Consider the following 15021-nt stretch of genomic DNA (forward strand, 5'->3'; position numbering starts at 1 on the left):
CTTGGAAGGTGATTGACATGAAGAATTTTAGATTCAAGGCAACACCAAGTAGGGTAAAAATCAATCATTCAAGCTGTAATGACTAATGACAAGGAAATGAAGATAATGATTATGTGAATGTGGTTCAGAATCTGTGGCCTGTGTGGACTGTTGTCGAGAGCATCCAAGGCCAAAGATAACCTGACAGACTGTTCACTCACTATCTCTGCTGCTGCTGCAGTAATCAAGTAAATATAGAAGCTTGACTTTGGCCAGAAGAACAACACTGAGTTCAGGTTTGAATGCAAATAATCCGTGGTGGCATGCCTGACAATAAACACAGGTTTACCTAATTTTCTTGCTCTCATTGGGCTGATTGTATAGACTTCTGTTTGATTGAGATCACTGGCCATTAAAAATGGTTCCTCCTGCTCATGCTAACCAAGAATATCCCCCTAATGCTGTTCTGCTGAAAGAGACGAGGGGCAAAATCCAGAGTCATTGGTCAGTGTTAAAACTCTAAACTTTAGCTGTGTCAGTTAGACATCTAGCCTTTTAGCATGAAATTCCCTGTTTGTATAGGAGCACTATTCCTCTACATTAGGTCAGCAGGGAAACAATGATAGGAAATATTATCAAATTACCAAGAGGCACATATGAAGGTAACCCAGGTCTCTGTTACGTAAAGGCTTGGAATAGAAATAGACAAGTAGGTTAGTAGCGTCTCTCTCTTAGGTACATTACAGCACATGGCTACAAATGGAATATTTCAAGTGTTGATGGTGGGGGTGGGTGGGGGGGGGTATTTACATTCTTACTGCACTCACAGTAGCCTGATAGGGCTCCAGCATGGGGATGTAGGTGCTGTGGGGGCAGTACAAGGTGACGAATAAGGAGCCTGATCTCTCGTCATCCTACCCTCGGTCTGCAGCGACATGCAGCCACTGGCACCTGTTACACTCCATTTCCCTAAAAGGAGACACTGGAGCCAATCAGAGCTGAGAACGGTCGCTCGTCGCTCCCTGCACAGGCTGTCCCAGGGATCTGTCGTCTGCTGGAGGTCTGGGCACTGGCCTCAGCTTCCTCCCACCCACTTTTTTACAACATTGCCTCTCAGCTGTCTGATGCCACGATACTGGCAAACTCACTCAGGCAGGTCCCCTTAGACGGCTCCTTAACCAGATTGCCCAGACAAGATCTCAGATTACCATCACACCCTGTGATCACTCACATCCCCAGTGCAGTGAGTGTTTCAGCTTAGTCATGTTAACTCATCCTTAGGGACTTGAAAGGCAACTCCATTAGGTATGAGGGGAAGAAAGATGCTGCTACATATGAAGCAGGAATCTTAAATTATAATTGACGATATTGCAGTTGAAGGTTTTCATAACTGTCCCAAAACTCTCTGTAGTTACTTTAAAGGTCATAATTTGATTGTTGTTGATACATATGAATCATTTGACAACTAATATACCATTAACATACTGTTGTTGAGTAATTTGGTATTTAAAATATAAATAAGATGAATCCTTTTAATCTAAAAACCATATATTTGTCTCATAAAGTCATTATTGCAATATGAAGATATCATCCTTGTGAGTCACTGAAATTAACATCAACTGTAAAAATGATTATCATTTTTTACATATAACCTATTTTTCAATCCTTTTTTCATCCATCCAGGCAAAAGTCCTCACAAAACTTCTCACTGCTCCTCACTTCTGTCTGTTACCTTTCATCTCCAAGGCAACTTTTCTCCAGTTTGGTGATGTCTTCTGACACAGGATCCACTTTACTGAACCATTTTGCTAAGCAACACTTAATTTGGGCTTGTGTGAACTCCTGAGCCCGCCCACCGGCCCCCAGCCTCAGGACACCGGGACATATTTAAGGACCCCCTTGCACCCTCGCCCTTTGTCCCAGTGGAAATTCCAGTCTTGCGATTACAACTTGGTGAGTTCCTCTGCAGTCTTGTGCTTGTCTGCGTCTCTGTTGCTGTTGGTTTGTGGTGCCGGGGAGTAGGGAGGATGAGCAGACACTGCTGCTGTAGGACAGATCACTGCTGCAACATGGATATATCTTTTTCACAGTTTGGTGTTGGTTGTGTTTCTGTGATCAGAGCAGGTGATGTATTGTTGGGAGAAGGATGAAATCTGAATGTAAGAGAGGGAGACAGAAAAAATTATACTTGGTGTTGAGCTATTGCATTATATGGAAATGTCTTCTGGGTTCATTATCAGTGACCTGCACTCCACAGATAAGGAAATAGTCCTTGGCGGTGCAAGGATACTTACTGTGGAGCTCTAAATCAGGTTAGATACAACCTGTGGAAAGTTGTGTAAGTTAAAGGCAAATACCAAAACAGATAAATTTGATAATTGAAATACCAAGAACAAACACTTGACAAGATATTCTTCTTGACAGGGATGAAAACCCTCTGCAGTACAATCTATGGCAATGAGCTAAAATTGTGAAATTAATGAAAGTCTAGTTTGCCTATCTTGGCCAGGAGACTGTTTAAATAAAGGTTAGATACAAATTTAAAGAGGTGCATCAGAAGCAGCTATTTAGTTGTGGGATATAAAGCTGAGGATATGGATGGACTCTTTGCAGTTATGTACTTTAAACCTTTTTTTTTTTTTATCACTTTTAAATCTGTTGGACTATGCTAGAATGACAAGTCCATGTTTATCAGTATTCAAGTTGAATTGAAGTTAGTGAATAATAAGACTTGCCTACAAAGTGTTTATTTAAATACAACACTTGAGCTCTAATCACAGTAGAATTTCCCTCATATTGACATTGATTTGCAAAAGCTTATAGAGATTAAACAATATTGGCCTGATATAACTGAGTTATCAGTTAGGACAACGTCTCCAGGTGTTTTCAGAAGTAACATCACAGCCGGGATCATTTAGAGTTAAAGCTGTCAGACAGCTCTTGATTTCAGTGGCGCATTTGGCAAAGTACAATTTTACTGCTTCACAAGTCTCATCCACAGAATTGAGGATGGTCGCCATGTAAACAGTAGCCCATACTAAATGTACTTACAGGCGATGATTTGAATGGGGAAGCCTGTTTGAAAGGGGGAGGGGATGCCACCTGGGATGCAGGCTGTGGCCAGAAAATCTTGGAAGGATCCGAGCACATGGTCTGGCTCCAAACAGAGGACCCCTCTATGTGGCGACAGCTGAGGAGAGACCCAGACCACTTGTCAAAAGACACACCACCTCAGCTGTTAACTGGCTCCAGCTTAACGATCAGATGCAGAGGAGGGGTTGTGGGGGCAGAGGGGGTTGACAAGGGTCCCGAGGCTGAAAATAGACGTGTGAGTGTGTGTGTAGGAGGGAGTCGAGCCATGTCCCGTTTTGGCTTTTTGGGCAGCTGTGGCACTTGGAGAGGAGATTAGAGCACTCAGAGGTGTCTCCATACTGAACATAGTGTGAGATTGTTTCTCAGCATTGCCTGGCTTTGTTTTTTCAGGTGAAATCATCCTCCACGTCGGCTTTAAATGGAAATATTACACATTTAAACATGACAGGGGTCTTATAACCTTTCAAATAATCAGCTTGATCATAAGTATAACTGAAACCTTGTTAGGAACCTTGAAGAGAGCATTAAATTCTCCGTGTTTTGATGTAAAAACTGTCAAACAGAAGCTCCTGATCCCGACAGAATAAAACATCACAAACTAATATTTTGTCTGTCTGTTTCCATCCCCTGTCTCGTGTAGAAGGCCAGCCCAGAAAACACCAAACATGTGCGACGACGACGAGACCACCGCCCTGGTGTGCGACAACGGCTCTGGCCTGGTCAAGGCTGGGTTTGCCGGTGATGATGCTCCCCGTGCTGTCTTCCCATCCATTGTTGGACGCCCCCGTCACCAGGTAGGGATCCTGAAAGGACCATGAGTTTCTAAAAGTAGATTATTGAAGCTTTATCAAAGACTGTCTGCCCTGTTTTTAGAGAATCTGACATGTGTCTGTTTTGTTCTCAGGGTGTGATGGTGGGTATGGGTCAGAAGGACAGCTACGTGGGAGACGAGGCTCAGAGCAAGAGGGGTATCCTGACTCTGAAGTACCCCATCGAGCACGGCATCATCACCAACTGGGACGACATGGAGAAGGTGAGAGCTGGGGATACTGTACATATATATACTGTGAGGGGCAGTAATTTCTGTCTATAAATAATGAGAGAGCCGCTCAGTAAAATTCTGTCCTGAATTTTACAGATCTGGCACCACACCTTCTACAACGAGCTCCGCGTGGCCCCAGAGGAGCACCCCACCCTGCTGACTGAGGCCCCCCTCAACCCCAAGGCAAACAGGGAGAAGATGACCCAGATCATGTTTGAGACCTTCAACGTCCCTGCCATGTATGTGGCCATTCAGGCTGTGCTGTCCCTGTACGCCTCCGGTCGTACCACTGGTGAGTCTCCTCCGAAGACTTAAACTCCTCACTGAGCAACATTGATTGATTTAAAAATTTCAAAAGCACAGTTTATATGTTGTGATCTGACAAACTGCTGTGTTTTTTTCAGGTATTGTGCTGGACTCTGGTGATGGTGTGACCCACAACGTGCCCATCTATGAGGGTTATGCTCTGCCCCACGCCATCATGCGTCTGGATCTGGCTGGTCGTGACCTGACTGACTACCTGATGAAGATCCTGACTGAGCGTGGCTACTCCTTCGTCACCACTGGTGAGAAACAAAATCTCCAACAACTAACTGGAAACACAAAGTGCATAACAAAGATCTCATAGTTTAACTTTTAAACATGAGAAGAGGTCAGGAAGGTGAAGTGCTCCTCCACATTTACTTCCACCTCCTGGCTCTAAGAATGAACAGAGTATGGCTGCTTGGTTCATTATGTATCAGTCAGTGTTGTCATGTGAGGCTGGTCGACTGAACTGTGAAATCTCCCCTCCCCAGCTGAGCGTGAGATTGTGCGGGACATTAAGGAGAAGCTGTGCTATGTTGCTCTGGACTTCGAGAATGAGATGGCCACCGCCGCCTCCTCCTCCTCCCTGGAGAAGAGCTACGAGCTGCCCGACGGCCAGGTCATCACCATCGGCAACGAGCGTTTCCGCTGCCCAGAGACCCTGTTCCAGCCCTCCTTCATCGGTGAGTCGTGACAGCTGAGCCAGCACTCAGCAGACAGAGGCAGACGTTATGAGCACCACTCATTCTGCAGGTCATATTTATAGGTGATTGAGTTTTACTGACTCCACCTAGTGGTAAAAGGGAGTCAGAAATGCATAATGATTTGTATGATATTAGAATAACTTTAATAATAATCAAGAGCTGTTATTTTTTAACTACATTTTCACAAAAATATTGTATGAACTGATAAAAAAACTATTGAAAAGTGTTATTCAAGATAACATATGGAGTAAAATCATTTATTTATATTTTATTTCTCCATATTTTTTCCTTAATTTTATTGTATTTTTGAGAAAAGCACATCATTTTTAGTGTCTTTGTAAAACTAATTTTTATGGTAACCTTACTTTAACCCTATATAGGCTATATACTAATTTAATAAATGAACTATACATACTACACTTTATAATGTAGTAATCCCAGCAGATGCAAGCGTCAACAACATTAACTACAGATGAAGAATGACAGTGTATAAAAACAATGTCCTCATGAGAGACGCCGTGAACATTTACACTTTAAAATGTTCTTATAATTACATTATAGTATTTGATAACTTTTTTCTTAAAGGTAATTTATTTTATTTATATTTATATTTTTATCTTCTTTTTTTTTTTAATCTTTTTGGACTTTTCTTGCTTTTTATTCATTATTTTATTCCAAAGCCCTTTTTAACTAAGTTTTAAAAGGTTTTATATATATAAAGTTATCATTATTAGTAGTAGTAGTATTTCTGTAATTTTTTTCCATATTAGCACATATTTATTGTCAGAAGTATAACCACTCACTTTGTCTTATCCCCTTCTACTACCTCAGGTATGGAGTCTGCTGGTATCCATGAGACTGCATACAACAGCATCATGAAGTGTGACATTGATATCCGTAAGGACCTGTACGCCAACAATGTGCTGTCCGGCGGTACCACCATGTACCCTGGTATTGCTGACCGTATGCAGAAGGAGATCACTGCCCTGGCCCCCAGCACCATGAAGATCAAGGTGGGCCCTCACTAACCAGCTCTTACTGGTTAAATTCGTTTAAATATGTTGTAAAATATTCTCGTACCAACCTGTGCCTCTGCTCCTCCTCTCATCTCTCTCCAGATCATCGCTCCCCCCGAGAGGAAATACTCCGTCTGGATCGGCGGCTCCATCCTGGCCTCTCTGTCCACCTTCCAGCAGATGTGGATCAGCAAGCAGGAGTACGACGAGGCTGGCCCCTCCATCGTCCACAGGAAGTGCTTCTAAATCTCCAACCCGCAACACTAACCCACACACCAACCACACCGGCTCCCCCTCCATATTTCTATTTCTACTGTGCCTTTTGCTGTATATACATGTACTGTTGTAATAAAAATAGTTGCTTTTAACAGTAATCTGGAGTCTTTGAATCTGTGCCAATATACAAGTAACGAGCACTGAATGAACATACCCTGACAATCATAGTCTCAGCACATTATTAGGCTGTGGCTGCAGTATATGTGAAAGGGTGGTCATACTTAGCAGCATCCATTGTTTCCAATCTTTCCACATACAGTTTGAACTCTGACCCAAATTGTTTGAATACACTTTCCACAAAAATTGAGTCATCTGCAGAACAAAAATTACTTTAAAGCAATAGTTTCAGCTTCCCGCCACAAGACAAAAAAAAAGTATGGATTAAACAAACAAGATATAATATGTTATTTAGTAGACTTAAGAGGTGCAGATATATGCACTGTTTCCAGTTTTTGTTCTTAGTTAAGCATCATATTTAGCAGACAGATATAAAAGTGGTATAAATTGTCTCATCTAATGCCTGGCAAATAATCCAATAAGGATATTTCCCCAAGTATAGAACAATTGTATAAGGTTTAATCTCTCCCTAATACCAGAGATAAAGAAAAAACAAAAGTGCATGTTTTGTCAACGATCCTAAATGAAGGTCTCATGAGATCAGGTGCAGGAATTAAATCATAATGAAAAGGTCAGCAGCAAACTTTGAGTTTGAATGAATGAATGAATGAACTTTATTTACATAGCATCTTTCATGCCAAAAATGCAGTTCAAAGTGCCTTAATGAGTATCAAGAATTTGACCTCAAAGTGAAGTTTGTTCCTAACACTATGGGACGCCATGATTTAGATGATTGAATGAATCCACACCAAACTGTCTCAATTTTGAAAATACTGTTAACATGTGAGCATGACTGTTTTAATCATCTCTGTCCACTCTGAACTGCCCAAAAGCTAAATGGTTAAACTCTGCATTTCAGATTTATTAAGTGAGGTGACAGCTTTTTGCAAAAGTTCATATTTTTGGTGTGAGAAACACTGGTTTAGTGTGGATTAAAGGCTAAAATGGAAATGGTGTGCTTTTAGATTTAGAATAGGTATAGTCCATGTAATCTTATGGCAAGTGGGAGCTATTAACGGTTTTTTCTTTTCACAAAAGTCCACTCAAAAATGATGCCAATAATTAGAAAAATCTGAGGAACTGACGCTATTGCACCTGAAACCTGACGCAGGTCTGTTTTTATGCTGAACCCTCATATCTACCACCTTCTCCATGTCACCTGAATGCACCACTTTTCCTTTAGCGCTCATGTCCTGTGCCACAGGTGATGTGGATGAGCATAATGAAGCCGGCCTCCTTCATTCATCAGTGGTTCTAACACATTATGGTGTCAGTGAAAGGCTGATGAGCTGTGTGGTGTTTGACATCTTTCAGTGATATCTAAATCATGAAGGTTACAGACAAGAACGTGATTCGCTTTCACCTTCAGGTCCTTTATGGGATAACTGCAAAGAGCTTAGAGAAGAAAAAGGAGAGACTGTTCATTGGTGGCGCAAAGATCTTCGGCGTTCCTCTGGAGAATTTACCCAGGAAATACATCCCTGAGTTTGGACTTGTGCCCTGGTGAGTGGAACCACCAAGCCTGGAAAGATTTTAAACTTACTTAGGACACAATGCCAGAGATGAAACACAGTTTTGAATGTGATCTGTGTCTCAGTTTTTTCGTGGATGCTTGCTCATTTCTTCTGGAGCGTGGTGGGACTGTGGGCCTGTTCAGAAAACCAGGCTCTCTTCCTCGCATTAGGAGCCTCAGGGTAAGACTTCGACCTTTTCATTAAGTTATTTTAATATGATCTCTGTTCGAGCAGTTGTTTCATTTGGTGGTCTGAACAGATGCACTCAGCTGTCAGTTTAATAGGTTCATCTTACTGAAACTGATGCAGAAAAATACAACATTCCTGCAATAAATCCTGAGGTTATAATGCTCAGTTTTTGTTGACACTGTTTTGGAGAGGCGTTTGATCCACCTCAATTATTTAAAATACAATCTTGCCATCCCTGTGTATACCTTGTGTCTGTTTCAGGCCAAGCTGAATAGAGGAGAGGGCTGTCTATCCACAGCCTTCCCCTACGACGTGGCTACTCTCATCAAACAGTTTTGCAGGGAGCTGCCGGAGCCGTTGTTTCCCTCAGAGCTCCATGCAGCTCTGCTCAAGGCCCAGGCACTGTCCAACGCACAGGACAGGACGTCAGCCCTGCAGCTGCTGTCCTGTCTGTTACCTGCCAGAAACTCCTCCTGCCTGCACTACCTGTTCAACTTCCTCTCCAAAGTTTCCCAAAGGTATGAACATGGGTTATTTGAGCTTATTATGCAAAAAAGTTTTGGACTCATCAGATTTCTCTTGACACCCCTTCATGGGGGTCATAACCCCAGTAGTTCAAAGGGTACCATTGCTCTACTATATCAAGTTTGTCATGTAATTATGGACCATTTCCTCTGTTTCATTTCCCTTTCTGGGTTAAAAGTATTGGATCTTCCTCAGCCAGGGTTGTACACATTTCCAAGTGCACATACTAATGATTTCATGTGTTCTTCTCATCATTCACTGTACTGCTGTCAGATGTACAGAAAACTTGATGACCAGCTCCAACCTCGCTATAGTCTTTGCCCCGTGTCTTTTACCTCCTCCGAACAAGACCGAGATGTCTGAGGGGCGACTTGAACTCAGAGTTCTTGTCCTGCGCACCTTCATTGAAAATCCTCAGCTATTTGGTAATAAACAAGTCATTCTGTGCTGACCCTGCACTTTCAGTAAATCCATTTGTGTGGGCAGGATATCTGCTAAATTATGATCTTTACTGTATTTACCAGGTGTGATTCCCAAGGCTGTAATGGACAGTATGGAGTTTATGATGAATTTCCATTTTCCGAAACAAGCTTATTCAAAGAGAGGACAGAAAAAGAGACACAGTTTCAAAGGTAAAAAAAGAAAATGGTGCAAACTGGCATTCAGCAATAACACTGTAAGATACAAAATGGATTTGTGTGTTCTTTAATTTATTTTTTTTGAAATATCTAGTGATGCGGTCTGTGAAGACGGTTCCCTGGATTCAGGGGAGGTCAAAGGTTACGCCTGATGACTCTGAACAGAGCCAAGAGTCCACATTAGGACACAGACCAACCCTCAGGAGAAGCCTCGGTTTGGAGACTTTCCCCAATGTCCTGCTGTTTAGGACGTGTGTGCCTCGTGCAGGTAAATGCAATATGAAGAAAGAAAGAGTCTGTAATGGGCAGGAAATTGTACCAAATATAATTAAATTAAAAATTTTTTACAGAGCAAGGTTTCAAACCTGAAGCAGGTTTATTGGATGGTTCCAGTCCCATTAGCAAAGAGACATGCAAGACACCACGAGAGAGACTAAGAAGGTAAATTATAGAATTAATTTCACAAGATTAATTTATGATACAGTGCAAAAAAAAAAACAAAAAACAAAACACACCATCTGATGTGTTTTTATTCTGTTGTTCTCTTTTTGTTTTCCAGAGATTTGCATTTGGGATTTTTCCCTGGATTCACCAGAGGGCAAGATGCAGACAGCTCACCTGTGCTCACTGCTGTGGGGAAACTGCAGCTCACGCCCTGGAGAAGACGTACTTCCCTCTAACATGAAGTATGAAGAAGTAGCCATGTTGGTGGCCTCACGCTCATTCAGCATTTTAGGGTTATGATCCCTGATAGTCCAGTTTATATTGAGATGGTCTAGAATGGTTTAGTGACTTAGCGCAGATCACTGAAGTTATATTTTAACATTCTACATTTTAATGTATTTATGTATTTGACTATTTATTTCACGACAGGCTATTGTATGGGTAATGATTTGCCATACTTTTATATCAAATGAATAAATACTTTTTTTTTTTTCCTCAAGCATATCTCTTACCTGTACATATTACACATACTGCAGGTAAGCAGTGCCATGTCTATCATCGGTTTATATTCAATGGAAACCAAAGATCCAAACTCACAATGCCAGGAATCTATATAGTAATAATGATCCTTTATTTTAAAGTACATATCATCCCCAAATTAGCATGGCGAGATACCCTCGAGGGTAGCTGAAGAAGGTAACAGAGAACTTGATCTTTCTTCTCTAAAACGGTCAAAAAACTATTGTGATGCTGGCTGATGCTGAGACCCCCCCCCCCCCCCCCCCCCCTCCGCTGTGGGTCCTGTACAGTTAATTAGCACTGCAGCCAATGAGAAGAGAGGATTTTTGGTTTCCTAGCAACTGCATCTGAACCGTGAAGCGATGCGGACAGCAGGGTTGCATAATAGACGTCGATGACGATACCGGAAACCAAGTATTTTCCTCCAAAATAAAGTTATAAAATGTCTCGTTGGAAGCAACTGTTAGTTTTGAGAAACAAAATACATGCATGACAATCTGAATAATAATGCTGAATTAAGCTGAGTCTGATTGAATTTGGTTGAAAAGTTGCGTGTTATTAATTTTTACATCGTTTTTTCACTGTGTTTGTGAAGTGACATTTTTATTTTGGAAGCCGGAAACGTACTTTATTGCCAGCTTGACAGAGGTTTCAGCAGGCAGGTCCCTCCATCACCATCACGGTAAGAACAACAGAGATGCCCATTTTACTCACTTGCGATGTTTAGTAGATATAAAATCAAGCAGACTATCTCATTAAATTGCATTAAATGCGGCTTTTATCGTGAACTAAGGTGTTTTCTCTGTTTCATATAGATTTCATGTAGACTATTTATAGACTGTTTACATCAGCAGTAATGGCTCTGTTTACAGAGGAAGCTTTGTCCAGTTTACAGACAACATAATGATAGATAACCGCCTGTAAGAACCTCCTATCCAACCACCCTTTATTATTATTATTATTTATTATCCGATCATCATGTCACGTTTCTAACAGTAGAGACGCAGCTGTGTTTGCGCATCATCACCCGCCTTGTCCGTCTTTTTGTGCGGTGCAGTCCGATATGACAGGAATGTGCTCGGCGGTGCGGTTGTCGCTGCTCGGCCTCCTCCTGTGGCTGCAGCTCGGCAGGGCTCCGGCCCGCAGCCCCCGCACGGCGGACCAGGTGTCCGAGGCCGACATCCAGCGTCTCCTGCACGGCGTCATGGAGCAGCTGGGCATCGCTCGGCCCAGGGTGGAGTATCCCGCACATCAGGCCACCAACATCGTCGGGCCTCAGAGCATACAGGGTGAGCTGGGATGGATTTATCAAATATACACAGTGTAGTAAGGCAAATTCACAGTAACATTAATTCCATACTGTACTTATTTCTGTTTTTTTCTACTTTAAACTCTCATTCTGACTCTGATAGGCCAGGGGGGTAGAAGTGATATAACAGGGAAGTAATATGGATGTTATTAAGAGGAATGTGCTGGTTCTGGACCTGGAGCTGCTTCTGTCAGTTTGTTTACAGTGGGTTAAAATGTGCAGTGTGGGGATCTGTTTCAGTTAGACCCCCACAGCTTTCCTGGGTTCTTCTTTTTTTCCCAACTCATTAAAATGTTGATTTAAAATATATGACTTCTCAATGATTATAAAAATACTGCTGTAATCCTGTGCTGAACCAACTAATAATCTGCCATACATTTGAAATGCTGTTGTGTATTTGTGGTGATTGAAGTGTTTGTTTTCCTCCACCAGGTGGTGCTCATGAAGGGCTGCAGCACCTCGGGCCTTATGGAAACATCCCAAACATTGTGGCTGAGTTGACGGGTGACAATGTTCCCAAAGACTTCAGTGATGACCACGGATACCCAGACCCTCCAAACCCCTGTCCTCTGGGGAAGACAGGTGCTTACTTTTTCTTTCTTTCTTTTATTTTTTATTATATTAATGCCCCATTTCTTTTTGTTTTTTATTGTATTCATTTACACTATGCTGTTTTGGGACATTTCATTAATTGCTGACATTTTCCAGCATGGCCAATGAACAGTTAAGGTGATGCAGGCTCTGTCTTTTCTGTCTGTGCTTTCTCACATTTCACAGTAGCAGACGGGTGTTTGGAAAACGCTCCGGACACGGCCGAGTTCAGCAGAGAGTTTCAGAAACACCAGCACCTCTTTGACCCAGAGCATGACTACCCAGCTTTGGCGAAGTGGGTGAGTACAGAGTATAACTGAAGCAAAAAGCACCTGCAGATGTTTAAATGATTGATTATCAAATACACATATATATATATATATATATATTTATTTTACAATAGATAGATAGATAGATAGATAGATAGATGCTTTTGTCTCAGGTCACTTACAATTCAGCATTCAAACTTGCTGGGAATAACAGCTAGAGGACATGCAACCCTGAGAGTGCTGTACAACAGGCAATACAGCAGCAGCACCACGGCTGTGCAGCCTTATGGTTTACTCACACTGGTAACTGCTGAAAGATGAAATGAAGACAAGCTTGTATCTTGGAAGGTCTGGCCTGAAGAAGTCACCCCGCTGAGAATTTTTATTCCTTTCAGAGGCATTTCATGCAGTTTGACAGTAACTTAACAACAAAGGGACTGGCTGTAAAACAACAGATACATGATTTTATGACTGAAAAGGGTTTTTTTCTGCATTTCCCCTCAGAACAAGGAGCTTTTGTACCAAAAACTGAAGGGAGGACCGAAAAGAAGAAAAAGGGTATAGTATTTCATGGTTTTCTTTTTCATATTTGCTGTGTAGGATTGTGTCTTAGAAACCACATCACCAGCACTGAGGTTTAACCCTGAAGAGACTGATGTCCTCTTGAACTCAATGATCTAGATGTGAAGTGATATATTTTCTGGATTCAAGTTAAGAATCTCACTGAGGATTTCTTTGGTTAAGACCTTTTACTCTCAAAATAACAGTTTTTCTTCAAATTGTGTTCTGTTTGGTCAGATGTAAAGTCTTTGTGTTTGCACTCATATTTCTGTCTCCACATCCACAGAGTGTCAACCCATATTTAATGGGCCAGAGGCTGGACAATGTGGTCGCCAAGAAATCTGTTCCTCACTTCTCAGAGGAGGAGGAGGAGGAGGAGGAAGCACCAACTGTCTCTGTTGCCACCAAATCCACAACCTAAACTCCTGCACCTACAACACTCATTGTAATATTAAAGTAAACTAAAAGATAAAAGTTTTTAACACTGCATATTGAAGCATTTTGGTTAACGAGCAATAGTGACTTTACTACAGGCACTGTGAAATAAGAAACAGTAAAGCATACGAGAAAAGGGTTAGAGTTATCGCAAAGATATTAATCAGCCCAGATCTTGTTCACCAATTGCCAGCCCCAATAGCCCCTGGGCAGCTCAGAATTTGCAGCCTTCAAGTACAATATCAGCTACCACGAATCCTCCATCTTCCATCTTTTGACTTAAGTCTTGAAAACGGACTCTAGGTTCCTACACCTAAACTGTTTTAGGTTGCACCTCTTGTAAAGCTGTAATTGTGTTAGTTATTTCTGTGTGTAAACTAATTACTATACAAAAAAGCATTGGGCAAGGTTGTAGTATACCATGATAAGTGACCAACACATACCATCATTATGACAATTTAACACTTAACTGATTGTTCAGGGTATAATATGACAGAAACAGTAAAGAATGTCTGTCATTATTCCCTCAGTGTGTTGAGTTTACTATCATAAAAGACTGGGAAACTAGCAAATATCAATATGTGAGAAGCTGGTACCAGTGAATTTTGGGGTATTTTTGCTTAAAATTACTTTAATGATTAATCAGTTATCAAAATTGCTGCCAGGTAAATATCTATAATAATAATAAATTAAAAAATCTCAACACAAAACCCAATTTACTTGTTTCCAAAGATCAAAGCTTTGTAAACAGTAAGCAGGTTGGACTTTGTGTTGAGATTTCATTTGACAGCCTTTATGAATCATTACAGTTCAAAAAGCAAACGTTCAAGTGTAATAAAGAAATTGGAAAGAGGTCAGTGAAAACAGCCATACAATACAGTGTAAACTTCAGTTCTATTGTAGGCATCTTATCAGAATAACTGAAGACTGAGGCCATTTATTAATGTTTTCTAATTTTAAGGAGTGTAAGGCAGTCACATTGCCTTTGATTCAACCCAAAATACTGGAATATATGGTGTTAAATGCTTCCACGACATCTGTATTATAAGAAGCAGTTGTATAAAGCTATATTACTTTGGAGGAATGTTGAATCAGAAAGTTATTATTCATGACTGTAAAAAGATCAGTTTACTCACACTGATGTTTATTATTTGTATGTCTTGATATGAGCAGTTAATCACCTCTGTGTCTTGAAGCAAAGAATCAATACAGACCATATTCTTAAATGTTAATTATAAATATTAGTAGCTTTGCTTTATCATGTAAGGGAGGATTGTGAACTACTTCAGCGTAGCATGGTAAATACTTTAGAGATTAATCTGACTTGTATATGTTAACTTCACTGTGCCACAGTAAACATGAGTCTCCAGGAATCTTCATCTTCATCTCGCCAAATATGTTTATGTTCTGTTTTTGTTCTGTAAAGTCAAATAAACGATTTATCTGCATTGAAAAAGTTTGGAGGAGGATTTTTTTTCCCCCCTCTTCAGACAG

General features: G+C 41.1%; 3 protein-coding genes across 7 annotated transcripts; all 3 read left to right on the top strand.

The window, feature by feature from the left end:
* The first annotated feature begins 1779 nt into the window (after positions 1–1779).
* actc1a (actin alpha cardiac muscle 1a) lies at positions 1780–6514 on the top strand. Its single transcript, XM_071467795.1, has 8 exons — positions 1780–1932; positions 3713–3866; positions 3977–4105; positions 4211–4406; positions 4519–4680; positions 4912–5103; positions 5956–6137; positions 6243–6514. Exons 2-8 carry the CDS (start codon positions 3738–3740, stop codon positions 6384–6386), a joined length of 1134 nt encoding a protein of 377 aa, XP_071323896.1. The 5' UTR covers positions 1780–1932; positions 3713–3737; the 3' UTR covers positions 6387–6514.
* Positions 6515–7745: 1231 nt separating this feature from the next.
* LOC139612319 (rho GTPase-activating protein 11A-like) lies at positions 7746–10331 on the top strand. The gene is made up of 8 exons (XM_071467793.1): positions 7746–8036; positions 8131–8227; positions 8498–8754; positions 9035–9186; positions 9286–9393; positions 9494–9667; positions 9750–9840; positions 9959–10331. Exons 1-8 carry the CDS (start codon positions 7861–7863, stop codon positions 10077–10079), a joined length of 1176 nt encoding a protein of 391 aa, XP_071323894.1. The 5' UTR covers positions 7746–7860; the 3' UTR covers positions 10080–10331.
* Positions 10332–10917: 586 nt separating this feature from the next.
* On the top strand, positions 10918–14983 carry scg5 (secretogranin V). 5 transcript variants are annotated; one of them, XR_011686502.1, is made up of 7 exons: positions 10918–11044; positions 11420–11651; positions 12104–12253; positions 12449–12561; positions 13036–13089; positions 13379–13761; positions 13831–14983. XR_011686502.1 is itself a non-coding variant. In XM_071467806.1 (6 exons), exons 2-6 carry the CDS (start codon positions 11426–11428, stop codon positions 13511–13513), a joined length of 678 nt encoding a protein of 225 aa, XP_071323907.1. In that variant the 5' UTR covers positions 10918–11044; positions 11420–11425; the 3' UTR covers positions 13514–14983. The 5 variants fall into 5 exon arrangements, 3 of the variants coding, with proteins under 3 accessions (XP_071323907.1, XP_071323908.1, XP_071323906.1); XR_011686501.1 differs by having other exon boundaries at positions 10995–11044; positions 11359–11651; XM_071467806.1 differs by having other exon boundaries at positions 13379–14983.
* The last annotated feature ends 38 nt before the right edge of the window (positions 14984–15021 follow it).

Source organism: Trachinotus anak, unplaced genomic scaffold (assembly GCF_046630095.1).
Source record: "Trachinotus anak isolate AG129_WGS33_773 ecotype Australia unplaced genomic scaffold, CSIRO_AGI_Tana_v1 ptg000031l, whole genome shotgun sequence".
Taxonomy (NCBI): Eukaryota; Metazoa; Chordata; class Actinopteri; order Carangiformes; family Carangidae; genus Trachinotus; species Trachinotus anak.

Bases quoted from the DNA above. Each gene is read 5' to 3' on its own strand.
- scg5 (XM_071467806.1), top strand. From the start codon at position 11,426: ATGACAGGAATGTGCTCGGCGGTGCGGTTGTCGCTGCTCGGCCTCCTC. The intron at 11,652-12,103 runs GTGAGCTGGGAT...TTCCTCCACCAG, and splicing joins CGGGCCTCAGAGCATACAGG to GTGGTGCTCATGAAGGGCTG. The intron at 12,562-13,035 runs GTGAGTACAGAG...ATTTCCCCTCAG, and splicing joins ACCCAGCTTTGGCGAAGTGG to AACAAGGAGCTTTTGTACCA.
- actc1a (XM_071467795.1), top strand. From the start codon at position 3,738: ATGTGCGACGACGACGAGACCACCGCCCTGGTGTGCGACAACGGCTCT. The intron at 4,407-4,518 runs GTGAGTCTCCTC...TGTTTTTTTCAG, and splicing joins CGCCTCCGGTCGTACCACTG to GTATTGTGCTGGACTCTGGT. The intron at 5,104-5,955 runs GTGAGTCGTGAC...CTACTACCTCAG, and splicing joins GTTCCAGCCCTCCTTCATCG to GTATGGAGTCTGCTGGTATC.
- LOC139612319 (XM_071467793.1), top strand. From the start codon at position 7,861: ATGAAGGTTACAGACAAGAACGTGATTCGCTTTCACCTTCAGGTCCTT. The intron at 9,187-9,285 runs GTAATAAACAAG...TGTATTTACCAG, and splicing joins TGAAAATCCTCAGCTATTTG to GTGTGATTCCCAAGGCTGTA. The intron at 9,394-9,493 runs GTAAAAAAAGAA...TGAAATATCTAG, and splicing joins AAAGAGACACAGTTTCAAAG to TGATGCGGTCTGTGAAGACG.